Source organism: Crocodylus siamensis, chromosome 2, assembly GCF_052110815.1.
Source record: "Crocodylus siamensis isolate JL-2025a chromosome 2, ASM5211081v1, whole genome shotgun sequence".
Lineage (NCBI taxonomy): Eukaryota > Metazoa > Chordata > Crocodylia > Crocodylidae > Crocodylus > Crocodylus siamensis.
In genome coordinates, this window is record NC_143396.1 from 124,781,923 (window position 1) to 124,808,878 (window position 26,956).

The 26,956-nt window shown below is 44.7% G+C and overlaps 1 protein-coding gene across 1 annotated transcript; it reads right to left on the reverse strand.

Moving 5' to 3' along the window:
• Positions 1-4,632: 4,632 nt before the first annotated feature.
• CYP2U1 (cytochrome P450 family 2 subfamily U member 1) lies at positions 4,633-25,835 on the reverse strand. Its single transcript, XM_090036733.1, has 5 exons — positions 25,376-25,835; positions 13,118-13,753; positions 10,076-10,237; positions 7,925-8,092; positions 4,633-7,406 (listed from the first exon to the last, which is right to left on the reverse strand). Exons 1-5 carry the CDS (start codon positions 25,791-25,793, stop codon positions 7,228-7,230), a joined length of 1,563 nt encoding a protein of 520 aa, XP_089892859.1. The 5' UTR covers positions 25,794-25,835; the 3' UTR covers positions 4,633-7,227.
• Positions 25,836-26,956: the final 1,121 nt, after the last annotated feature.

Consider the following 26,956-nt stretch of genomic DNA (forward strand, 5'->3'; position numbering starts at 1 on the left):
GTGGTCAGTTTTGGGCCCCCCACTACAGAAAGGATATGGACAAATTGGAGAGTCCAGCAGAGAACAACAAAAATGGTGAGGGGACTGGGGACATGACTTATAAGGAGAGGCTAAGGGAATTGGGCTTAAGGCTGGAGAAAACAGGGGATTTAATAGCAGCCTTCAACTACCTGAAAGAGGATAAAGCTACACTGTTCTCAGTGGTGACAAATGACAGAACTGTTGGATAAAAGAATGCATTTTGAGACCTGCCCTTGGTCCAGTAACCTTACTGGAGCATGTGACCCAGACTTTAAGAAACACCCAATAATACAGTTTAGGAAGGATCAAGCCAATTATTCTTTAAATACTGATGACCCACTTATTTTCAACTCCACAATCAATACTGATTATAAAATAGCTAAGAGCAACAAATCTCAAGTTGCAGCAAGGGAAACTTAGGTTAGATATTAGGAAGAATTTTCTCACTAGGAGGGTAGTAAAACATTGGAACAGGTTACCCAGAGTGGTGCTGGTGTTTTTAAAGACCCGACTAAGAGCCTTGGCTGTGATGATCTAGTTGGAGATGGTCCTGCTTTGAGCAGGGGGTTGGACTAAGTGAATTCCTGAGGTCCCTTCCAATCCTAATTTTCTCTGATTTCTATGAAGTTAGATTTCCAGTTAGCTGGTTCTAACATGCAAGAAAGAAAAAGCCTCCTTTACTTACCAGGTGATCAGTTACTATAAAAGGCTGAATACTATCAGGTGCTGAATTCCATCAATGCCAGCTGACTTCACTTGCAGCTGAGAGTTCTCACTTCAGGTTCAGGAAAAAAACCTTTTGCATGTTCACTGTTAAACATGTGCATGATGTTAAACTGAGTGTAAAGTCTTTACACAGAGAGTATACTGTCGTAAGGCTTGAGATATACATGAAAGTAGGGTATACATTTTGTCTTTTACCTCATTTTGTACCCATGAACAAAATTAGCTATTTTTCTTGCAAGTGACAAGCATTACCAAGCTATCTGTTGGGTTCAGAAGACTTAGCTATCTGCTCATGTTACTGTAGTTCAGTAGAGAAATACAAATAGATAAAAAGGAACAAAGTTTGATTTCTCAACTTTTTGTTCCTAATAGAATTTATTCTGGATTTTTTTAAATTTGCCTTCAGGTATCTGATTCTTCTGTTCCACCTGGGTTATTTATGAATAAGCATTAAACCATTTGTTTCACTTGGGAAATTAAACATCAACACACTCAAATGTTATTTGCGCTGTATGCTAGATAGATAAATGTAAGAAAATCCTGTTCCTTGCTTAACATTTTCTGACTGAATATTATTCAGGAGTGCCAGTAACAAGTGAAAACAAGCTTTACCTGAACAAAAATTCAGATTATTATTGCTCATTGTGTGCAAGTAGGAATAAAATGCTTGTACAGAGCTCGACTGCCCAAAACAAAAGACTTCAAATACCTAATTTTTCCTCACACTTCCAATGTAAGAATTAGAGCTCCCTAAAAATAACTCAAGAGAATATCAGCTTCTCCTGAGCTCACAACACAATCAAGCAGGAGAAAACAGAATTGCTGTGACTTGTGTGGTAGAGTTTCTGCCTACCACATGGGTGATTATGGCAGGCCCTAGAATGACAAGGAACAAGGGCCTTAAGAGAGAAGATTCAAGCTGGACATTAGGAAAAAATTCTTCATGGTCAGGGTTGCCAGAATCTGGAATGGGGTCCCAAGGGAGGAGGTGCTCACCCCATCCTTGGGGGTCTTCAAGAAGAGATTGGACAGGCACCTGGCTGGGATCACACGACCCCAGGGTTGGTGACTCTTTTCTGTTGGGGCAGGGGGTCAGACCAGATGAACCACTGAGGTCCCTTCAGACTCTATGAATCTATGAAACTGTTTTCACATTTTAATTCTTATCCATGCGGGGGTCATCTCTCTTTTCTAATTTTTCCAAAATGCTACCAACTAAACATGTCTTACACCTGCAGACTAAGTACAGACATTTGGGGGCATTACAAGGAAGTTAAACAAATTCAAAATGGTTGCCCAATATCAGGGAAGTCAGGATGGGTGGGCTAGCAGGTGGCTTGTCCAGTCTGCCAAGGGATGAAGGGCAGGTATGACCCATGGGTGGGGTGGGCAGGGGCAGTGTGAGGGGTGTGGGCAAGCACAACCCATGAGTGGGAGGGGTTCCCCCCCAGCAAACCTATACCCCCATCCCATGCCTCTTCCCCCACCAGGACTTACTTGCTCAGCTCCGGCAGTGTTCAAGTGCTGATAAAAGCGGAGGTACCTTGTGGGGTGGGGGTTGAGATGACTGGCTGTAGGGCAGTAGTGAAAAAGAACAGCACCAAGGCTGAAGCCAGTGGCTGGGGTTTCCAAACCTCAGGGTTGCACAGGATAAGCATATAGGAGTTCCATGCACCAGTTTGACCTAAATGGAATAAAGTTTGATACTACATAGATCTCAGTTGATCTTAAACTGTGTTCTGCAATTTTTAGACCAGTATGTGTGCATGGAACGTCTGTACAGTTACAGGTTTAGACTGACTGTGTCACTGAGACCCAGTGTCGCTGAGACTTGCGAGAAAAAAAAAAGTGTCATTGCCTTTAAAAACAAAGCCAGAACAAACCCAACCCATTTCAAATAGGAGAGTGGAGGTGGTTATCAACCCTCAACTCTCAAAACATTCAAGTGACTTTAAAAAAAAAATAGCCCAATTCCACTTATAAGTGGACTTGGCAACACTGCTGAGACTGGGTCTGTACGTGTAAGGTCAGCACAAGGATGAACTAAGTTTAAAAGGGGCAGCCATTTTGAACCCAATTTAGCCTCCCCAAATGTCTGTACTTAGCCACATATATCTCAACATATACTTTCTATTCATTTTCTGAATTACATTTAAAAAAAAAATCTGCACTTGGATTATACGTTTTTTGAGGCAGGGACAATTTTTCTGTTCTGCTTACACGGTAAGCAAGCACAAAGTTCTTAAACTATGATTAGGACACAAATAAATCAAACGTACAAGGATCATTGCTATAATACAGACAAATTCCTGGAACAGTTACAGCAGAACAGCTGACATCAAGTCACTTCCCCCAACTCTCTCTTTTTAACTTGTAATCTGTTCGTCTGTCCATACCAAGTTAAAGTTTTTTCAGCTTTATCTTTCTCAATGCCTGAAACCAGGTAGAAACACCCCACAAGTATACAGGGAGGAGTCTAATGTCAAGTTATGAAGATAAACTGCAAATACTAGATTGCAAAGGCACTGCATTCTCAGTTGCTTCTGTAAGATAAGCTCATTATATGCACCAGCAGATTCTTGTTACCATTTGTATTGCAAGTCTTAACCCCCTGCCCTCACAACTTATACCTTGTCTCCCACCTCCCTCCTTTCCAGGGACATCCTGCAATTGCCACTCCCTTCCTCTGTACCATGGAAGATATGTGCCTCTTAAGGCAGGAGTTATTCCCCATGACAGTGCCTGTACCCCCGCTCCCATGGTCCCTACTCATTTCTTATTTTCTAAACCACCCCCAGGAGGGGAAGTTCCTACAATCTCTCCAGCCAGTGTCCTTCCCCACTTCTGCAGGTCTTTTCCATTTCAGTCCATGCTGCCTCCTCTCCTCCTCTATTCTCTTTCAGGGCATTTTAAAGTACTTAGAGGACAGGCAGAACTAAGCTGGTATACTGTAACAGTTGAATGCCTCCTGAATGGTTGCATAACTATCAAAACAATTACAGAGCTGCCAGCTCTGCTAACCAGATGGGTATTCTTTGTGGCTATCCCCACTTTTGCTTTCTGTCCCCTCCCCACCCACAGTCCCCTGGTATTGACTGAAAACAATGTGGAAAACTCTACTGATATTGAGACTACTTGATATTTCTGAGTTAACTGGAGACTGCATTCCAGAGTTAATATATGTGGAACGCAACATCCACATATCAAAGTATCAAGTACACTGCTACACCTCATTGAGAACAATAAAAAGCTTCAGTATTATTATGTATAAATTACAGAAAATACTTTACTAAAATAAATTACACTGATGCAAATTCTCATACTGAACATACAAACACAGGCACTGTTGTGAACATTAGCCATATAGTGGCCACATTCAATAAGACATTTAAAACTTAACTTCCCACAAAAAAGGTCAATATTGCACAATCCAGTTCAGCTACCAATAATTTTCTGCAGTAGCAAAAGTAAGTTTTACAACCAAAAAGAGTTTCCAGTCTCTCTCAGAGCAGCCTGTGAAATATCATTAGTTTTATTTGCTAGGCCTTCATGGCAGCCCCTGAAGCAGCAATTTATTTCTGAACATAGGTAGCAATTGTGCCATCCTTCATGTGTGTAGGACAGCCTGTCATCCAATAGAGCACTGTATAATGTCTAGAAACTAAAACTTAAAAGGACCATCTGTAAAATACCAGTTTTCAAGGGCAACACTTTGCATACCAAATTTTTTCTGGAGGCTGCGGGTATGTAAAGGCAAGATGGACAGGTGACAAATTACAAAGAAATCCATTTATTTTAAATGCAGTGCCGCTAGAGTCTGCCAAAATTCTAAAGTGCTTCTTAAACCTACCCATTAATCAGTAGAGACCTAAATTTCACACAAAGCAGTTGCATGATCAACTTTATTTGTTGCTTATGTGACACGTAACAGAATCAGGAAAATAATTATCAGCATTTCACTTTAGCATTGCAATTAAAAATTCCTATTTTAAGGATTTTTCAGACAAACCCTAGTTGTGCAGAGAACTGCTTTATTTAGCCAGCTGTAAGAGGATGAATCATAAATGCTTATTACTCAGTAGTCACTAGATATACTATTTTACATACACTAGCAAAGTTAAGCATATTGACAAGAGTGCTAACTTTGGTTCATTATCCTCCAAGGATTTCAAGTTTTTGCCTAAAAGAGATTGCAACATTAAATTACACATCTTTTCATTTGTTCTGTAATTATATTACATAGAAGTTCTTCAAGATAACCTTCTGACCTACAAGGATGTGTGTCAAGTTATGGCCCCCATAAACAGCAGGCTTCCTTGTGAAAACATGAGGAGCTACTAAAAACAACTTAAATCATCTTGCTGAATTAGGCCTCTATATTAACCATAACAGCAAATGAAAATCCTTCATTTTACCTCCAAAGGGTAAAATGCTTACTGCTTTAAAAAAAGAAAAAAAAGCAGGACGCTCTCTTAATAAAGTTACCAAATTTGAAAGTGCTATTAAAGAAGTAATAATTTCAGAGCTGAGTTTACTTTTTCCATTTTACTGTCAAAAATTAAAACTAGCCAACTTCATATCTAATTATAGTCAGTTTTCACATTCCAGTCTGATGACCTTAGCATTATGAAGGTAGACCAGTATTTCCAATGTCTCTGATGAAAAAAAATAAGACTAGAATGTAAATTTCTCTTGGTATCAAGTTTTGAAATTTCTGCCTATACCAGAATTCTCTTTAAAAGGAGATCTGTCAATGCTCAAGAAGATTAAATCACATTACATCACAATGAACTGCTGAGTGCCTAAATAAGTATTACAGAAATCTGAGAAAGTCTAGTCATTACTATTAAAAAACATGGGGGGGGGGCAAGCTTCTTACGAGCAGTGCCTCATTTTGAAATGCTCAGGAATGAGTTTGACTGGTAATACCAACCACCAGACAACACTAACAACTGTTTATGCACACAAATTAACACAAACTAATCCTGACGGGCTGTTGTGCTGTTCAATATTCTAGGTTTACTCCAAATGGGATACAGTGCAGAGACCTTGCAGCCATGCAGCAGCTTTGCCAGACTCCTAGGCTGTAAATAGACACTGCATTTGTCCCAGGAACCTACGGACATACATGTCCCACTTGAAGTCCCTCTGAAGTATGCAGGATAAAATGTGCCAATACTTCCTCCTGGGGCACAGCCATGTGCATTTGTACACTTTTTGCCAGGCATTCAGGTATAAACAGGTTAGGCTGAATGCTCTCCCTCACCACCTACTGACAGGGGAACAGAAATGCAAGTTGGAAGGGCAATGTGTATATCTAGGTATAGACATTCAAAAAGCCTGAGGCAGAATCAATCTATGTTATGCAGCTTTCTGTAAGCAGCATAGTTTAGACTGATACCAAACAGAACATATATTTGCCTGGGGAAGGGGATGGAGAGGAGGTACACATCTAAACCAGGTTCCACCATTTTTAAACTAGTCTGTGTGGGCCAAGCTCCTGTTCCATTATGGGTATAGACAAATTTTGTGTGCTGAACTTCTGTTGCGTTACAGCTTTAGATGGGTTTTCAATCACTTATACCAGTAGAAGTGTAATGTCTGTACCTGGCCTATATGTCTGTTTTGATCTGGGTCAAACCCCAGGACAAATCAGGCCTGTCTCAAATTAGATACCCATTTAAAGCCCTAGGCACCAATTCTTTCCAGTATTTTAAGGGTATGGGTTTGACCAGTGCAAAACTGCAGCAATAGACCTCAATTGTCCTGTTTCAAGGTCAGTCCTTGTTTTAGATTCTGGTATCATCTGGTGTGGGATTCTAAACACTCTTTCACTGCTCCCAGAATGGTGCTGGACCTATTAGACAATGCAGGATTAGGGCTCACCAAGAAAATTCAGGGTAGGCTCCAGAAAAAGCATCAATATTAAGAGAATTCTGATACAATATTTAGCAATGAGTTTTGGTTTGGTCCCACTTACAAGTGCAAGTTACTTACATGAAAGAGTTCCTCAAGGGCAGGGAAAACATAAAATTTTTAAAACCATATTTAGTCACCAAGTTGTTTTGTACTAAAGATATAAACACCTTATGTCACTTTATGATTATTCTACAAATAGCTACTCACGTCTTTCATTTTTGTTTTGCCAATTATTTACAGAACATTTTGAAATTCATAAGGCATTAAGTATATGTTTGATTCTTGGTCCTAAGATTAGAATTTATCTAGTTAGGCAGCCACATCCCAAAAGGACAAAAATAAAAAGGTAAGTTTTAATATCAAACTGAAATCTTACCTTCAATTCACTTGTGGAACTCAAAAGCTAACTTAAGTTACTAGTTTGCTTTCACTCATTATCCTTCAGCTAAATATTTTCACACTTAGCATTAATCGTTTTGGTAATGAAAGGAATTAACTATATAAAGCTGAATTCAAGTGCAACACTTCTTCATTTAAGGTTTTGGTTTTTCTGAAGTTTCTTCATCTCTTCAAAGCAATTATATTGAATGGAAAAGGAGCTAATGTTAGACCAAATCTTCCATCCATATGGGGCTTTTTAGCGTTCTCAGGATACAAAAACGTGAAACTTTGCAGGAGATTTACAAACATCAAGAACAATTCCATCTTTGCCAGCTGCTCTCCCATGCACACTCGTTTACCTTAAGAAAGATGTGAAATGTAAATAATATTCTCTTATATATAGTTGATTTTTTGAACAAACTATTGATCTATGCATACAGTTTTTATACATGCTATAATTTCCACACTTCCATGTACCAATTAAAAGACTCAAGCTCCCATTCAGATCCGAACTTGCTAAAATTCACCGTCTTCGTTCTGACATCTCACTTAGCTTTATGACATGACACTAGGCCTACATCCTTCCACAAAGAAAATATTGTTAAGACTACAACGTCAAGAACACCGAAGAAGACTGCACACACTGAGATCAGTCCAAATGTGTTGGTCCAAATTAAACTATTAATTTGGGAAGGATACTTCTAAAATTTTTAAAATATTTATGTTTATATTATAAAATATTATATATATTTTATATTAATTGTTATATAATATAGCCTTAAATAATCACCATACATCACACACATCATTTAAAAATTCACTCCTCAGATCCCACACTTCAAACAAATTCCACTCCAACTATATCTCAATATTTTACCAAGTCCAAAAGGGATGAATGTTTCTCTTTTGATTAGTTGGCCTTTTTCATCCAGAAATCTTGTTGGCTGGAAGTCATCTGGCTTCTCCCATACATTAGGATCTCTGTGTACTGACCACAGGTTGGGCACAATCACACTGCCCTTTGGAATAGTATATCCCTGCAGTACTTTTACGTCAAAACACAAAAACAGGAGATATCTAACAGGTGACGAGCAAACGTGAAATTTCACGCTTAACAGAAGACAGAATAAAATGCAATAGTGTCCCAGAATTTCACTGTGGACAATTTGCACGCATCACAGGTCAGGGCTGCCTGTGCATCGGCTCCCAGATCAAGCTAGAACTGGAAGGTATGCCAACTGCCAAGGATCAAGAGGGAATGGGGAAGCCGCAGGCAAGTTACTTCTCTCCAAGGTCGTACTCAACATGCCGTTAGAATACTGGTGATACCAGATACTGGCAAGAAGCAGATACAGGAATCCCACTCTGAGCAATGGTTGCTGGCCCCATTTTTCCTCCTTCCCTACTGTGGAGGATTCTAACAGAAGTGATAAGGGGACTCTACAGTTCATCTACTTGCAAGCACCTAGGTTTGGGACAGACATTCAAAAAGCCTGAGCCTGAACTGATTCAATCTTTGCAGGTTAGTCTAACCTGCAAAGCTTGAACAGATCTGGAGGTGGATAAACATTCCCTTTTCATTCCAGAAATGTAGGCAAATACCTGCAGTGGCTAAGGCTAGGGGGTGGGGGCACTAGAGAAGCCCTCCCTTCCTTCTATAGTGTTGATCTAAGGGGGGCACATGGCCAGGGAGGTAGGATGCTGGGGGGTACACGGGACAGGACACTGATTAGGGAAGGGTTTTAACCCCCAGCCTGCCTGCAGTCCCAGGCTTTTCCCCACTGGCTGTTCAAGGGGCAGGAATGTTGCCACACCCTGCATCTGCTGATATTGAGCTTTAATCTCCATCTCCACACCTTCTTGCAGGCTGTCTGCAAACACCTTTCTCTGTACCCTCTAGAAGACTGACAGATTATACCCAGCAGGTTGTTTGTCAGAACAAAGTTTATCAGCCCATCAAGCCCTACAGAAGAAAACATCTCTCTCATTAGTTTAAAGATCTTATCTGCAGGGTGCATTTGCAAGCCACTAGCTGTCTGCCTTTACTCAAGTGAAATTGGAGACCTACACAGACCTCTTAGCATTAGCTAGCATGGGGGGAGCATGGCCAGATGCTGGGTCGCTGTGCTGGGATCCCTGCCATGGGAGAGGGTGGAAGGGGGGATCCCTGCTTTAGCAGCCAGTAGGGAGGAGGGTATGGTAAGCCTGGCAGCTGCTGCAGTCCCTCAGCCAGCCAGAGCACTGATAATGCTCCAGCTAGGAAGGAGAGGGTCAGGGCAAACCCTGCTACATTCAACCATCACACCATAGTGTGATGCTACGTTCAACCAGGTTTATCTCAAACCAGTTTCAGCCATTTTCAAACTGGTTTATGTGCACTGGCTGTCTGTTCTGTTACAGGTTTAAACCAGTTTCTGATCATGTGAACTGATTTACGTGTAATGTCTGTCCCTAGCCCTAAAGGCACCAGTAGGGGATGGGACACCAGAGCATGCAAGGCTGATGCACTGGGTGCTAATTCATTTAAACACAGGCATTTGGGCTGGGCTGCAGGAAGAGTAATGTTAATATGGGATATATCAGTTACATGGGAACTTGTACTGTCATCACACCCAAATGCAGGAGTGTTTTGAGCAGGGCAATGATCACATATTTCTGCAATACTGGCACATTCCTTTCAAGCTGAGCAATCACACTGCACTGAATTAACGTTTTCAAGACTGTCAAGGCTAGAAATGCTTGTTTTATAAAGGAAGGGGGTAAATCTTGATTTTCAATTCCCAAAAGGTGGGCTGGTCAACAAAGGCTTATGCAGTTCCAGCTCATTTTTAATTATGAAACACTTGGGGAATCTTGTGCCAACCATAGTGCATGGCTAGATTAATTCTCCTAGCCCTTCTGTTCTCAAGAAATGGCATTTTACACTGAGCTTACATCTATTACTGAATAACTGATCTTTGTAAGCTCCCTGAGATCTCACCAGTAATGTCAGCCACAAAAGAAATAATGTACTAAGAGACACACTTACCGGCAGTCTCTGAGGCCATTCGAGGAACAGAAAGAGGAACAACAACAGTCATTCGTTGCACCTCCATGATGGTTGCCTCTGTGAAGGGCATCTTAGCCTTGTCAGCAAGAGAAGGAGCTCGGTCCAGCCCAATAACTGCACTGATTTCTTCATGGACCTTTTCTAGGCAACAAAAGTAAGATGAAAGAAAAACAACAGCACATTTCTAAGGCACACCTACACTGCAGACATCTGACAACAGTTATATGGAAGCAGGGTGCGTCCTGTCTGACCCAAGAACTGACAGTTATACCAGTATAAGAAAACTCTTCAAGAAAGAGAAACAAAAGTAAAAACAATCACAGTTTTGCCAATACATAGCTCTTAACATGGATGAAGCATTTTGCTGGTGTCGACTTAGCCTCAGTGTTAGATTACGAGCAATCATCGTATAGCCAGAGATCTGAGAGTACTGGTAAGAGGGGACTAGAGCCTTTCATCTCTAGGTGGTCAAGTGCATAGTTCTTATTGTTTAATGACTGCTCACTGAGCCACACGAAACAAAGCACAATCAATTTAAAACAGGAGAGGGAACTGCATGAGTTTCCCTAAAAGATGTGCTGCAGTTCTAACAAGATTTATTCAGGAAGTCCTATAGCCCGTTTTATGCAAGTCAGAGCATATGATCATATCAGCTTCTGCTGGCCTCATTACTGATGAATAATCCACTTTCCAGCCAACTTTAAATAAAAAAAATACAAGGCATGTGAACCACCAGGACTGTCACCATGAACAAAAAGAAAAGGGTCATGGACACTTGGTGTAGTATGATTTCACTACCTTGTCACCCCTGAGCTGCAGTATGTTAGTGAACTGCATGGGAAGGTTTAACAGCTGCTGCTTATTTTACCCATGCTAGGGCAGTAACTCCTAGGGTCTTGGGTCAGAGCTCTACCTCATGCACTAGAATCCCTTTTAAAAAAATATGACTCATTGGTTTGTGGCAGAGCTGGAAAGACTTTCCAAGCACACACAGCACAGACTGCTAAGTAAAAATGAAAGCAGATTCCCTGCATCTATCACACACTGAGGTTAAAGTAACTGAGGGAATGTACAAGATTCTTTTTTCAGCCTATAAAAAGAAGCTATCATAACACAGAGGATTCATCATTTACAGTTGTTGACCTCTTTGTATTACAACATTCAGTATGCAACAAGTTGCTTTTCACATGCACATGAAGTTGCTGCCCTTTCCAAGGAACCTGCAATCTTAAAAAAAAAAAGTCAGTTATCTACAACTGTTCTTGAAATCCTGTTGACAGTGGTTATTCTGCTTGTTCCATATATCACTGCCCAGCCATATTTCCACTTTTACACTTCAGTACTGATCAAAGTTTGCCTGTCAGTTCAATGCAAGAAAAAGATCAGTCAGAGAAAGGGATTCAGTTTTCACTTCCTAAGACAGACTCTTGCTGCCATCTATAGGTTTGCTAAGGAAATATCACCCCAGGGGAAGTACACAAAACATGATTGGAGCTTTAGGAGGAGCTGTTCCAAGGCAGCTACGTATCACTAGAACATGATTTTAGGGCCTGGGATTATTAGTACATGTGCTTAGCAGCAGCCTTAGTGTAAGGTACAGGTTACCTCTCACCACTAGCTTAAAAATTCAACTACGGCACTATTCCTGTGAAGAGCTGTATTGTTCTAAGCAAACCTTCTGCACATACATCTTCTGTGCAACAAAGATTGTGCATGTGCAATCACACACACACACACACACACACACACACACACACACACACACACACACACACACACACACACACACACACACACACACACTCTCTCCTGGCCCCAGAGTACCAGTGCAGGGCCCATGCTCCCATGATCCAGTGATGCTGGGGGCCACGTGGTGCTGGATCAGCCAGTGGGCGTGCAGGGAAGCAGTGAAAGCTGCAGCAGGCAGAGGCTTCTGGTTAGGAGGGCAGTGGTGGGAGAGGGCTGGAGGTGGGGGTGGGGCTGGGCCAGCCTTCCTCTGGGTCCTACTGCCTCTGGCTCCTGTCATCCGTGACAGGCAACCAGGAACAGATAAATATATTTTTTCTAAAATGTTTAGGGGCCCCATGGGCCGGATAGAATGGCCTGGTGGGCCAGATCTGGCCCATGGGCCATATTTTGCCTGTTCCTGACACAGACCAAGTCTTTTGGTTCAAGCCGATATCTTTTATTAGATCAACTTGGAGGTGGGTTCATGTTTCTAGCAGCCTTTTGGGAATCCATCAGCATACACAGGGGTCACCCCATTCCGTGCTCCACTTAGCTTGAAAAAGGATACTGTGTTATCTGAAAGCTTGCTAGAAACATCAACCTACCCCAGTTGGTCTAATAAGATACCAACTTGAACCAAAAGACTATGTCTATCATATAGCTCCAGACCAAAATGGCTGACCCCAAAAGAAAATTCTCCTTACACACTGTTCTCCAGAATGTGTATTATTAGTAAAATACTGCACACGTTTGTTAAACACCCAAACTAAGCCTTGAACTGGGATAGGAAGACAAGATGACCAGTTGTCATGGAGTGATCAGTGCAAAAAAGTCCCCTGAACTACCTGGAAACGAACGTTGCCCCAAACAGGAGAAATTCCCAGTCAAACTAACTACTGCAATTTGGGGTCCTGAAAGCTGCCACCACTTCATAAATATTTAGGATGTGAAAAAAATGGTTGCAAAGAACAGGAGCATTAGGAGAAGCAACTGTTGCATGGCTGTATGAGGTTGCCATCCCAAAGGCATGGAGAAGGCAGGCACAAAATCAGATGTTTTGCTAAGAAAGTTTCAGGCAGAAATCAAATCACAGCAGGGTCACAAAGTCTGAATGGTAGGCTATTGAGGCACCTTAAATATTAATCTTTTAAATTACAGCGGCATATTTATAACTACATTCACAACATGTTACCAGATACTGAACTGGCTTTCTTGCACACCTTTGTGCTAAAATGCAGCAGTATGCTGCAAGCCTTGCAGGACAGTAGAAATAGTTAAGAAAGTCTCATCTACCTTGTACTTCAGGGTATAGAGACATATACAGGAGACACCACAGAAGCGTGTTGGTGGTGGTGTCAGTGCCTGCAATAAAAAGGTCACCAATGATAAAAAACAGGTAGTCTTCATTAAAGCTGCTATCTTTGTTTTTCTTTTTCTCCTCATCCACTTGGAGGAGGTACATATCAATAAAGTCCTGAGGATTTTCTGGATCCAAGTTCTCTCTGTGCTGTGCAATTATTCTTTTTAGGAAAGCAGTAATATCTAACTCAGCTTGTCTCAGTTCTCTGAAAGGCCCAAAGGGGAGGTAGTAAAGCCAAGGATAGATGTTGACCAGAATTACACTGCTGTTTATGCATATCTGTAGGCCACGTGACATGAGACTCAACAAGGTCGTAAACTCAACATCTTCATAATCAAAGCGCCTGCCAAAGGCCAGGTAGCAAATAATATTGGACACTCCATTGCTAATGATTGAAAAGGGGTTGAATGGCTCTTTTTCATGTGTTTTTATTTCTTCCTTAATATATTTCAGTTCTTCAATAATTTTAGGTTCCAGGCTGTTCTTCCCTAATCCAAAATGGCGAAGAGTTGTATGAGAAAACCTCCTCTGCTGCTTCCATACTGGGCCATAAGGAGCAAATACAATTCCTGAAAGAGAGAAATGGAATCCAAGTTGAATTGCTTAGTTTTCAATGACGTGTTAATAGCCCTCCACAACTACAACCAGAGCAGGGAATAAGGGTCCAAAGAAGAGGACGGTTTTGTTTTTAAGGCGCAGAAGTTGAAGCCAGAGAGAGAGATTACTCTGTTCTCCAACTCATTCTAACTCATTACGTGGACAACTCTCGTCTCTCAACTTTCTAATTTGTATATTGGATATGAAAGATACCCAACAGGCTTAATTAGTGTTTGTAATGCATTTGAAAGTCCTCACCTGGAGCACACCATTAGAGCATAATTACCTCTAAACATCTTTTTAAAATAATTTCACGGGACAATCAAATTTGGTACCTATGTTAGCAGTAGCTATTAAATACTAGCAAACTGCCCATCAAGAATGATGGGGGGGTGGAGAACTGGGGGTGCCACTACTGCCTCCCAGAAGCAGGGGGGTGTTTGCCCTGCCATCTCCCACTGCCAGTACCCCATGCTGCCACCGCTTCCAGCACTGCTGGTCTCGTGTCCCCGGCCCCACACCCTGGAAGCAGCAGAGCGCAGCCGGGACAGTGGGGACGGAGCAGGGGGGCAAGGCCTGCACTGCTGGCCTTGCCTCCCCACTCTGTCCCCTTCATCATGATGGCATTCCACACTCTGATTGGTTGTTTCATTAACCAATCAGAGTGCTCCAAGAGTGTTATGGACAGACAGAAAGATGGACTAAGCCCTTTATTATATAATGAATTTAGGCAAGATGCAGATGACCAAATATTCAAGCGCAATTTGTTCTGCACAGTGATATTATTGGTCTTTCTTCTCTGAAGGGTACAGATGCTACTCAGTCCAACTTGTACATCTTTAAATTCATATTAAACGGAAAAACAATTGGTCCCCAAAATAATTGTTTTATACAACATATATTAGGCAATAGGCTATGAAAGCTGGAAGCAAGTTGTGACTGTACATTTAAATCCTGTTGCTAAAAAAACCACACTCAGGTTTATATTCCTAATGGATTTACCAAAGCTCCAGACACACGTTTCCATAGGCGTGCTTTCACACATGGCTAATATTCCATATTCAGTATTTTGATGATTTTGGTTTTTGAACTTTTTTAGGGTCAAATGTAAATATTATTTCCATGCAAACAGATTAATCTCTTGTGTTGGATTACAAAACAGGAATCTGGCACATTATGGTGGTTCATAAACAAAACACTGAACTAACTAGAGTGATTTACTGATTAACTACAGATTGATATGTTTAAACCTGCAGTTCAAACAAACTGATATACTGATGTTATTCTTCTGAAATGTACTTATTACATTTTCATAGAAAGAGCAGCTCATTTCACAAAAGTAACCCACCAGCCCTATCTGCCAAAATGATCTAATTATGAACGTTATTTTTAAAAGGAGTTTAAAAAACCCAGGAAAACTTTACTACCCTGTAAAAACTGGCAACAGAAAGGTATGTTTCTTTTGAATACTGTATAGCTACCCATAGTTTTTAATGCAGAAATTCTCAGCATGAAAAAGAGGCTGTAATGCTACTTAAATAAAAGAAATCCAGGAAAAGTATGTGTTGACTTGAAGTCCAAAGGGTAGACTAACTATTCAGTATAAAATGTCCCTACCCAGATTACATTGCAATCCTGGAGATCTGAATGGGTTACTTGTAATAAAGATTGGCAAACTAAGTTTATAGGTGGATTGTCTCATTATCTATTCAAAGCAACAACTGTATTGGGCTCAGACACCTGAACAAAATAAACCAATAATTAAGATCAGTCACAAAATAAAAAGAAAGTCCCTATGCTATGCAAACAGAGTAAACAAGTATTCAGTCAGTCTCATTTTGTCTGCATATACTTACGTCTTGGAGGACAGCTCTTCAGTGATCTACATGCTACATGGAATATTATTTTTGTTTAAACTTCTCAGATTGCCCACCCCATATCAACCAGCATAGGTGCAAATTAAGTACATCTGATATGAGAAGCCAGCCTAAACATCGCTACTGAAGCAAAGCCTCTCCTAACTAGAATTAAAAACTAACTTGATAAATTAAGGCTTTCCTCAATCCCATAAAAAGAGTCTTTCAGACTCAGTTCTGCACAAGGCATTGATCTACAAAAGCATCCCAGACCTTTTTGGAGCAGTGAACTGATTCGCTAATAGGTAAAAACTAGCAAAAGAGGGGAAATATTAAAAATGAAGCTAAGGGCCAGGTAATAACAAAAAGTAGTAGGACAATAGTGTTTTGGTGTGTTCACAGAAGACCACTGAAAAAAAATTGTTTATATGAACTGAAAGCCAAATATGCTGCCATGCTACAAGAAAGATTTTGAAGATGGCAGAGAAATGCAGCATGAAGCAAAGGAATTAGAAAGTCTTTCTAGACTTCACTAAACAATTAACGCACAGCAATACAACTCTGAAGGTGACTGGCAAAGGAAAACAAAAGTGGGCATTGAAAACTTATGAAAAAAAGGTAAATTTATTTTTACATTAATACTGAGGTCTATAGTGCCTGAGAGCACTGTACTTGACCACATGATTCCCCACCCACTACCTCCCTTCCCTGAAGTTTCTCACTGCTTCTCTTGATGTTACTGAATTTGTGGGAATCCAGGTGTAAGATAAATGGTGGAAACAACCCCAGTTGTTAAATGATCTCTCTCTGCGGTCTAAACAACATTAAAAAGACTGCTGGCCACAGGACCCTCAGCTATATTAGACCTAATGCCACTGCTACAACTTTGGCATTACACAACTGAGATTTATTTATTTGTATTTATTTTTTTTTGTCAGGGAATAGGAAGGGGACTAAAAATAAACCTCCACTTGTACAGACAAAGTCTAACACATTTGGGAGAAGAGCTTTCACTGTTAAAAGAGTTCTTTCAGTTAAAGGCTCATATATCAGTTACCCTTTCAGTCCTCCAACAGGCATAACAAAATGGAAGATAATATTTGATGCTGCTGATACTTCTACAGAGACAGTAGGAAGGAGATTAGACCCTTGCAGAGAGTTAAAAAAGTCATTATTTTCTTTTTATACTATTACGTGAGGGCCACAAATCCATCCTCCCTTTCTAGTTTAACTTTACACAGTGATTTGGGGGTTAAAGCTAAGCAATAATAGAGAATACATATTTTTACAAAGTTTTCTGGTTTTTTTAAATAAAAATGTATGCATAATTGTTAGACATGCTTATGGTGCCTTGGTCCCAACTAACTTCAATGGACATCTGCCCATATAAGGTTTTGATATCAAAACCTTTGCTCTAGAACAGTGATTTTCAACCTTTTTTTCATTTGCAGACACCTAAAAAGTTTCAAATGGAGGTGTGGACCCCCCTGAATTGAAAGTGGGGGTATTCACATACTTCTGATGATCAGCAGGGATGCTGGTTTTCTCTGATAAAAATGCAAATTCTGTGATAAAACCCCACAAATCTGCAATTAAAATGAAACACCACTATATATACAGGTATCAACTGTACACAATGTTCTACTGATATATTTACAATTTTAAAGCAATTTGGAAGCCTACCAGTGCCTCAATCACTAAAATAAAATACATACTAAATACTATATATTTTGCTATTTGATTTTGTGGTTTTTTACCATGGAAAATCAGAGCTCCCCATGCCCCCTTCACTTACCAGGACACAGGTCCAGGCCCCTCATTTCCCACCCACAGCCCTGACGGTGCCCTTCAATCCACACCCACAGCCCCATGCCCCTCTGGGTCCCCAGCTGCCAGGGCTAAGGGACCAAGGACCTGGGTCCCCCCCAGCAGCTCCTGTGGGATGCAGTGGCTGCCGCAGCACAGCAAAGCAGAGCCTGGCTCCCCCACCCCCATAGGCAGCACAGCCAGAGCAGAGGCCACGGGGTGGGGTGGGGTGGGGCGGGTGCACGCTGCCTGCTGCAGGTTTGGGGGTGGATCTGACTCCCCAGTGCTGTGCACACTCCAGGGAGAGGCATGTGCCCCCCAGATCTGTGCATGAGGCCTGGGTAGGTGCGGGCTGCCCACTGCAGGCTCAGGCTCCCTGCCCTGCTGCCCTCCCCCAGGGGCCTCCCTGTGGCAGGACCCAGCACAGCAGGGCAGAGTGGAGCCAGGCAGGGAAGCTCCTTGGTGCTGTGAGCTCCATGTTGCCCTGACGACACCCCCCCCACCCATCCAGCAACAACATGGCTGACAGCGTGGGGTTGCACCCCTCGCTGCTCCAGGGTGGGCAGGGGGCACGTCGCCAGGGTAACACAGCTCACAGCGCCAAGGAGCTTCCCTGCTTGGGGGCCTCACTCTGCCCTGCTGCACCAGGCCCCACCCGCTGGGCTGCGGAGGCCCCGGGATGAGGGCAGCAGGATAGGGAGCCTGAGCCCACAGGAGGCAGCCTACACCCACCTCCATCCTGTGCACAGATCTGGGGGGCACATGCCATCCCTTCACCCCCCCTGGGAGTGCACAGCAAGAAGCTGGCCCCACCCCCCAGGACGAGCCACCTGCAGCCCCATCCTGCTCCCCTGTGGCCATGCATTCTAGCCTCATGTCCCAAGACCCACACCCAACCCTGTCTTAGCCCCAACCCCAGCCCTGCCCAACTCACTCCTGCCATCACTATGGGGGCCTCAATTCCATCCCCCTCCCCCCTGCTACACTTATCTGCAGGAGCTGCTCTCCAAGCTACCAGGCAGCCATGTACATGCACATGGTATCCCATGCCACTGTTTAATTTGTGTGTGGCTCCAGGGAGAAGCAGCAGGACAACTCTGCACCCAGCCGGGGGAGGGAGGGGTCTTCCACACTCTTCTTTTTCTCCCCCCACCTGCCCACTGTGCCGTCTCCCCTGTTGTAATTATTTTGCACTTGTTATGTATTATAACCTTTTGTAATAGGTGGCCATGTTCGCATACGCCAGCTAGAGGCTTGCATAGTGTTTATGTAACAGGTGCTAAGTAAATAAGAGACTCTAAGGTTGCAATTACAGAAGAAACACGCGGTTGGGATTTTCCACACGGGGTTTCCCAAGGGAAAGTCCAGCATCTGTCAGTAATATGACAGTCACCGCTCCGAGCCAATGAAGAAGTGTCACACGCGATTAGACCGCCCTGCATCACTGAGGGTATAAAAGACATTGCACTACGAACTTTGGGGTCTTTGTGCGCCCGACGGAACATAGTCACGGATCAGTTCAAACTCGGAGCGACCTTCGGCCCGGCCAGCCGGAGGGGAGGACGCCAGACCCACCTGATCCCAGCAACCAACCCCAGAAACACCTCCCCAGAATATAACAGCAGTCTCACGTGTCGCTAGGGCGTGTGAGACGTTGGTGAGTGTGTGCTCACTGGTGGACACAACACCACTGATTAAGTTTGTTTTGTTTAGCATTTCATCAATAAAGTTAAGCCTGACCATCTATAACATCATCAGAGCGTGATCTGCTGTAAGCCCGACTATTGAAAGATCCTGTAACATCCCCATGCATTCCCCCCACTACAAACCCCCTCCTCTGCTTCACAAGCCACCTTGGCCCAGAGCTGAGCTGAGCTGCCACCTGTCCAAGGCTGGTACTCACTCAAATCTCAGATGAGGCTTCCCCCACGACCCCGGTAAGTGGAAGTAAAGAACCTTGTCTTGGACTGAAATAAATACAGTTTTTATGTATTTTTAATTATGTTAATATGTCTTTTGGCGTAAACCCAGAATTTACATTGTATTAGTCACAGCAACAAGTGTTCAGAGTAGATGCTGGATGTAATTTGACTCTACAGCTATTTCATTTCCATACAGAAATACATGAGAATAGTTACTTTTATGGATAACCTGCATTACCTCCCAAGCAATTTGCATGCCACACTTGATTACTAAATAAAACACAGATCTCTATGCTAATATAGCAGTTGTGTTGAACTGCAATTTTAGGCTTTTCAAATAAGAGAAGCTTGATTATGTTAAGCAAGTATAAAAAACAGGGTGTCAATATTGATAGTATGTACTAAAACATAAAGGATCACTGGCTACCAACTTATAAAAAAGTTTTTTCTAAAGCAGCTGGAATTACTTAACTGTTTTTTCTTTTTAGCAATGTAAGTGAATGAGAAGATAAATTGCACTGAAGAGAAAACAATTAAACATTTATTTGCTATAGGATTCCATAAGGCCCAAAGGAAAAAAGGAGAGTCAGAGAAAAGACTGAGCAGTGCACTTATGCTTAAAGTAATTCTCTTAAAGAAACCAAGAGTCTGTCATACAACAGAAAGCAAGATTTCATTTAAAGCCTGGTGCAATTTTGTGGGCATCTGGGCAGAATTTTCATTCCTGAAATGACCTCCTAAATAGGAACTGAATATAAACTAAAATAAGAGTATTGGCTAGAGCCCATGGACAGACAGCTGCAAACTTTCTGCTGCTATGCAGAACTTTTCCAACCAAGGACAGAACAAAATTGGGGCCTCACCTGCACTGTAACATGCAGCACTTTTGTAGCCCTGAAATTTGTTTGCTTGTTATCAGTACACAAGGGGTTCTAGCCATATTGGTCTAAGGACACAGGCAGACAAGGTTCTTTGGGTAAATCTGGTATCTATTATTAGACCAGGGGCATCCAACCTTTTTGAATGTAGGACCGGATCACAAACTTTTTATCACCCAGTGGGCCAGTGAGCCATATTCAAAGACCTCACAGGAAGTGGCGTCATGTGACCTTTGACACCAATGAAGTTGCAGAAAGTGACAATGATGTCACTGGTTTCAGCTCTGGGCTTGCTCTGAGTGAGGCAGGGCCCCGCAGCTCCCACCACCCCAGCTGCAGATGCCCATGCTGAGCAGCACTGTAGCTGCAGGGGCCCTGCAGCTCTGCAGACTGGACCTCAAAGGAGCCCTGGTTCATCAGTGATTCACCCAAAGGCAGAGAGAGGCCCTTGCCTCGTGTCTTCGTTCCTGCAACCTGTAATCAGTCCAGCATGTTCAGTACATCTCCCAATTAAAAAAGATGCCAGCTCCAAATTCAAACCAACTGCTTGTCTCCCCCTCCTCAACAAGGACACTTCCCTTTTCCCTTTCGCAGCCCCCTTCTAAGTACCCAGTTCCCAAGGGCCAAGAGAGGAGCAGGGAGGGAGCAGAGCAGGCAGGTGGGGGTGTCCTGGGTGAGGGGGGCAGGGGTTGTCCATTTTGTTACTGCCTCCTCCACCTCCTCCATTCCCCATGGGCCGTGTGTCCTCTCCTGCTGTTCCCATCTCCCCCTTCCCCACAGGCAGGGAGAGGATCTTTCCTTTCATTTAATCCTAGCCCTTCCTCTGCCTGTTCCTGGCCTTGGCCTGGTGTTCTTTCCCCAGCACTACTGCACCCTGAATCAGAGGGAAGGAGATCTCCCCAACAGCCCCCTGACCCTTGATGCTGCATGTTTCCATCCCCACTCCTGCTTGCCCCTCTGCCCCATCTTTGCTGTTGAGAGTGGGGCAGTACCAACAGGAGGGAAATGCAAAAGGGGAGGGAGGTAGAGGAGGAGGGGGCTGAAGTGACATCTGTAAGTTCCTGTGCGGAGTTGGGGGCGCCTCAGGGCTGGGCCGGGACTGCAGGGTGCGTGGTTGCCGGAGCCAGGCTGGGCTGGGTGGGAGGCAGGAGGAGCCCCCGGGCTAGAGGGGACAAATGCAGCCTCTGGGCTGGGCTCCTCCTGCCTCCTGCCCAGCCCGGCTCTGGCAACCGTGCACCCCACAGCCCCAGCCTGGCCCTGAGGCGCCCCCAGCTCCGCGCAGGAACTTACCTCGGGCCTCCGTCCACCATGCATGCAGCCACATGCCAGGGCAAGGGGCAGAGCCAGAGAACAAGCTGCAAGCGCTGTCCCCAGCTCCTCTAATCAGGCGCGCAGCCCTCGGGGCAGTGGTGGCAGGACCCGGCTCACCGATAAGCCCAGGTCCGCGGGGGTAAGCAGCTCCCATCCCCTCCCCTCGCTGCCGGCTGGGGCCTGTGAGCCAGCCCTGCCCGCCTCACCGCAGCCCCTGCCCCACAGCAGTGCCTTGGGCCAGATAAAATGACTTGGTGGGCCATATGTTGGACAAGCCTGTATTAGACCAACTAAATAGTTGGAAAAAGTTTTCTTAGCAAGCTTTCAGGTTTAAAAACCCTTCGTCAGGCTGAGGAAGCATCTGCATTCAGTCATGCTTTATATGCATGGTCTGCTAGGTGGCTAGCCATGTTAGTCGGAGTCTGGCAGAAGGCACGGTGGAGATGCACCTTACAGATTAACTCAGTGGTGTCAAAGATACAACCTGTGGGCTGGATCCAGCCCATAGTACTGCCCCTGAGTCTCATAACTGACCCACACAGCATATGCCAGACGAGCCCTAGGTGCAGAGCCCATGACCCATGCTGCACATGGAGCCTGTTCAGGCCCAGCTGGTGCTGCGTGTTCTGGATCGACTGAAATGTGCGCTGTGTGGTACAGTCCTGGACTGCTTACAAGCTTCTGCATCTCCAATTCTGTTAACGCTATAAGGTGCATCTCTATCCTGCCTTCTGCTAGAATATGTAGTTACTGTGCTGGTTCAGTCTCTGTCAACATGATCAGGATAAGGATAGCAAACAATCATATCATTGTAAAAGTAAATACAGGCTTGTTTTGAAGTATAGGTGAATAACCTCCAACTGAGGCTGAGCTGCCAGTCCTTACCAGAAATTTGGAAAGACATCCTAGGGTATGCATTTGTGTGCACTCTCCAAAGGTGCTCTGTGCTTTGCTGCTGAAGCCAATATTTTTCCCCAACACACCAAATATCCTATTCAATTATCAGTACAGCAGAAAGCAAGGTAGGGTGGCACTGTGAATACTAACCAGTTCAGAGGCTGAAACTTGCACAGGCAAAAGCAAAATCTCATGCCTCTCTGAACCAGCTAGTGTCTAAGGTGCCTGACTTTAGACTAGTACAGCTAAATACCTCTCTCTGTCAGTACAGTAATAGTAAACAACTATAGTGCTACACAACTAAGGTTGGACATAAGCTGTGTGAGGACACAACACAGACCTCATTTTGCCCTGCTGACAACAGCCATACCCACAACCCTTGTTCACCCAAATATTTTTCTTTGAACTACTCACTACTGCACTACTGCTAGTTCAGCTGAAGCATCAACGGCACCCCTGAGAGCAATAGGACAGAATGGCCTCTATTCGAGTTGGGCAAAGTTTAATGGGAATTAGGCACCTATATACCTTCACAAATCTGCATCATTATTGGCACATTGTTTAATACAGAGCAGATCTAGGTAATGTTATAGGCAACTGGTGGCAGTTTAATAATGGAAAATGGAAGACAATGCTAGTACAGACACAGCGGCAGCAAACACAAAGGGTTACACAGCCAGTCAGTTTTACAGCAGTTATTCTGCTGAGTACCATTAAAATCATCAAGATAACTGGATTGTTTTCAGTTTGCTGATGCTGCTCAGTAAGGGTAGGAACAGAGGACTTACAAGGAGAGGGACCCAAAAACCAGAAGCTGAGAGACTGGCAGGTACCCGTCACCTTAATGACAGCCATGATTTTTCATGAGAGCAATAGATTAGGGAATACTAGTCCTTCCTTATTAATTTTGTAAAATTTTTAAAAAGTCACCAACATATCATGCAACACCTGCAGGCATACTTCAGTATCTCCCTTCAAATACCAAATCAAAAAGTCCTGGCCTTGACTTTCCAAGTCCGCAATTAGCTAGAAGCTACTTCCCAGTTCAAAAGCCACCCTATCAATTACACCAAATCAAACCCAGTATCCATTGCTAGGGTTAAGATGATACAAGAGGAAGACCCTCAGAAGCCAAGCTTTGTATCCACTATGTTCATGCTCAGGATCCAGATCAATCACAGAACTGATCATATTCAAGACTGTCTCTATACCAAAAGTAACTATATTTGTCAAAATTCTGTAGCTCTATTACATGCTAGTAGGACACAGACTCCTGAAGAAAACAAATCCATTTTTATTTCCCACCTATTAAAAAGCATTCGGTTTGATAAATACTGCACAGATAAGGCTGATCGGTCCCTCAGCCTTACAGCTGTATTTCAGCACTGGTGCAGATCTAAGGATATCAAATTTGAACATCTGTCAACATGATAAGGATAATGATATCAAACAATCATATCACTGTAGAAGAACTGTAAAAGTGAACTCTGCAACATCATCCAACACATATGGAAAGCTCTGCTGGAAATGATGCGACACATTCACAAGCCTCATGTTCCCTGAACTCCCCAAATCATCCAGCTATCATTACTATTATTATACAGTATACAATTCAAGAAAGGATCTCAAGGATGAATGTAATGAAATACCCATAGCAACATTAGACTTACATATTTGCATTTCACATGCTGTTTTTGTGAAAATCCCTTTGGTGGCTACCTGTAAACAGCTCCCTTGATCCATCAACCACACTATGCTTTTGATCATGTGACACAGCTGGACTCACTCAAATGTCTCTAGCAACAGAAGCTTGCCTGCACATAGCACAGGTAATGCCATATTTATCTCCAGAAAGTCACAGGAAGCCACATTTAGGCAGCATTACCTTTATCAGAGCTGAGGAAGTGCAAAGTCACCTGAGCTGATTGCCCAACTATTTGAGCTTCTCATGATGCTGCTACAAATCAACAGGGCATTGCTTGACAGATGCTAAACCTTAAGTCCTTGGATGTAAATAAAACCATCTCCTCTGCTTCAGCTAGGGATAAAGCAACCAAGCTTAATCAACCCTCCTGCTTCAGTGCATGAGCTAATCAACAGCTATAATTATGTTGTACTTTGTGTGGTTTTTATGTCTTTCTTCACCTGCAGGCAAGTATATCTTACATAAAATTTGCATGAAAGCAGACAGGCAACTCATTTGCTACTGCTGCAGGAACAATGAAAGCAGAGGTGGCTTAACAAACTGTGTGGTACTGAGGTACAGGCTGTAGCCATAGTGGCCTGCAGGCAAAGGTAATCAAGACTCTTGAGGAGGTGGTATGTAATAATCTAGTAATGATATCTGGTGCTACCACCTCCCCAAGAGTCCTGAGGTGCATTCAGCCTTTGTCCCATCACAGCAGCGGAGACAGTAAGCCTTGCTTCTTCCCTTTATCTCCACAAGACACCCAAGTTTTTGCCATCCTTTACATACTCTGATCAGGGGTGCATCCGTGCAGCCCATGGAGGGCAATCACGCCATTTCTACCCCTCCTGTTGTGCTTATCTGGGTGTCAGAGGACTTGTGCTTAAGTGCCATCCCCCTCCTTCAGCAGATGGGCAGGAGGAGTGCAACCCGTCAGCCCAGGCAGCGCTAGGCCTGCAGAGGGATGGATGCCTTTGGGCAAAGCCAGTGTGGCCACATGCCGCTGACCTCTGACTCCAGCTTGCACCCTGACGGGGACCAGGCACCAGGAGACCAGGGGGACCTGGCCTTTCTCAGCCTGACTCAAGACAGCAGGGGAAAGCCTCTTTCCAGTGCTCCCCTGTCTGTCCTGGGGGAAGGGGAGAAGGTCCCCTCTTAATCCGGGGGCAAAGAGAGGGTCCCGTGCACCTGGGGGAACAGAGGAGGGGGTCCCCTTGCACGGGGGGGGGGAGCTCACCCTTCTTCTGGGTGATGATGAGGACGATGGGCACGGCGGGCCGGTCGCTGAACCTCTCGGCCTGGGTGACGAGCGCCTCCCGTACGGCCGCGTAGTCGCTGAGCACGATGAGGGGCTGGCTGCCCATGAAGAGTGTGAAGACGCTGCCGTACACCCCGGCCAGCGCCGTCAGCCACACGTGCGGCTGCACGGCCCAGGCGCCAGCCCCGGCCCCGGCCCCGGCGCCAGCCCCGGCCCCGGCCCCGGCGCCCAGCAGCCGCCGCACCAGCCCCAGACAAGGCAGCAGCCCCCAGGCCGCGCTGCCCAGCAGCGGCCAGGACTTGGGGCCCGGCGGGAGCCCCCGCGGCCGCCGCCAGCGCTCGCGCAGCCACCACAGCGCCGCCAAAGCGGCAAACAGCGCCAACGCCAGCGCCTCCATCCCGGCCACCTTCCCCGCCGCCTGCGGGCCGGCCCCCGCCCTGCACCCGCTCATTGGCTGCCTGCCGCGGGAGGGGCGGGGCTGGGGGGGACCCTGCGTGACTTCAGGGGACTGCGCGGCCATTGGTCAGCGCTTGCTTTCCCTCGCCCCGCCCCTCCAGGCTGAAGCATTGCCGGCGTAGAACGTTGTGGGGAAGCAGCGCCGCTGTGCACGGGAGGGGAATGTGGGGCGAGGAATGGGCGTGGGGGGAGGGGAGTTAAGAGCAATGGTGGGGGTGCCTGTAGACAGAGACCAGGATGAGGCAATAAAGTAGAAAAGGAGACAGCAGCAGGGGTGGGGTGTTGACCTCTCCCCCACCCTCTTTCCCTGTGGATGAGGAGAGGGCAGGAAGGAAATCATCCCCTCCCTCTCCAGCCCTTCTCCCGGCTCTCAGGCCTCCCAGCCAGGCCATGGAGGGCATCACTCGCCCCTCACCATGGCCTTTCTTGTGCCGGGGTGCTCCAGCCATCATGCCCGGCCTCCCTTCACAGTCCAGGCCTTGGTTATGAGGGGCAGTTGGGGCAAGTCAACCCCAAATGAACAGGAAGTGCTGTGGGTTTCAAGAGGCCAGGGTCTGAATGAGAGCTTCCTCCTGGAGGTCTAACCCTCTCTCACTTGTGTGCTTGATATCCATGCAGTGTAAGAAGGGTGCTGTAGCTGTGGTGGTCCAGAAATTATGCAAGAGGCAAGGCTTTCTTAGGGTGATACTTTTCATTGGACCCACTCTGTGGGCATTCGTCTTCACGTCTCGTGTCTTGCACTTCAGAGTTTCTCTAACACTATCCCAACTACTGAGTTGGTTCAATAAAGGGACCTCACCCTAAGAAACCCTTGCCCCTCGTATCATTGCTGGTCTCTCGTGGCTACAACATCCTTCTTACACTACATAAATATCAAGTGCACAAGTGAGAGGGCATTAGGTATCCAGGACAAAGCTGCCATTCAGAAGGGGCTTCAGCTTGCTGTTACATATTCCACTTGCAGTATATATAACTTGAGTGCCCCAAACTTCAATATCTTGGAACAAGCCCTGGCTTCGCTTTGGAGTGACTCCGGAGATCTCTTTGGGGCTCTGACCAGCCCTTGCTCATGTGAGACTCCTCTCCCTCTAGGAAGGCTCAGCA

What these genes read in the sequence shown, in the direction of transcription:
- CYP2U1 (XM_090036733.1), bottom strand. Translation starts at nt 25,793, where the DNA reads ATGGAGGCGCTGGCGTTGGCGCTGTTTGCCGCTTTGGCGGCGCTGTGG. An exon ending in CATCATCACCCAGAAGAAGG is followed by an intron (nt 13,754 to 25,375) that starts GTGAGCTCCCCC and finishes TCTCTCTTTCAG; the next exon opens with GAATTGTATTTGCTCCTTAT. An exon ending in TCTATACCCTGAAGTACAAG is followed by an intron (nt 10,238 to 13,117) that starts GTAGATGAGACT and finishes TTTGTTGCCTAG; the next exon opens with AAAAGGTCCATGAAGAAATC.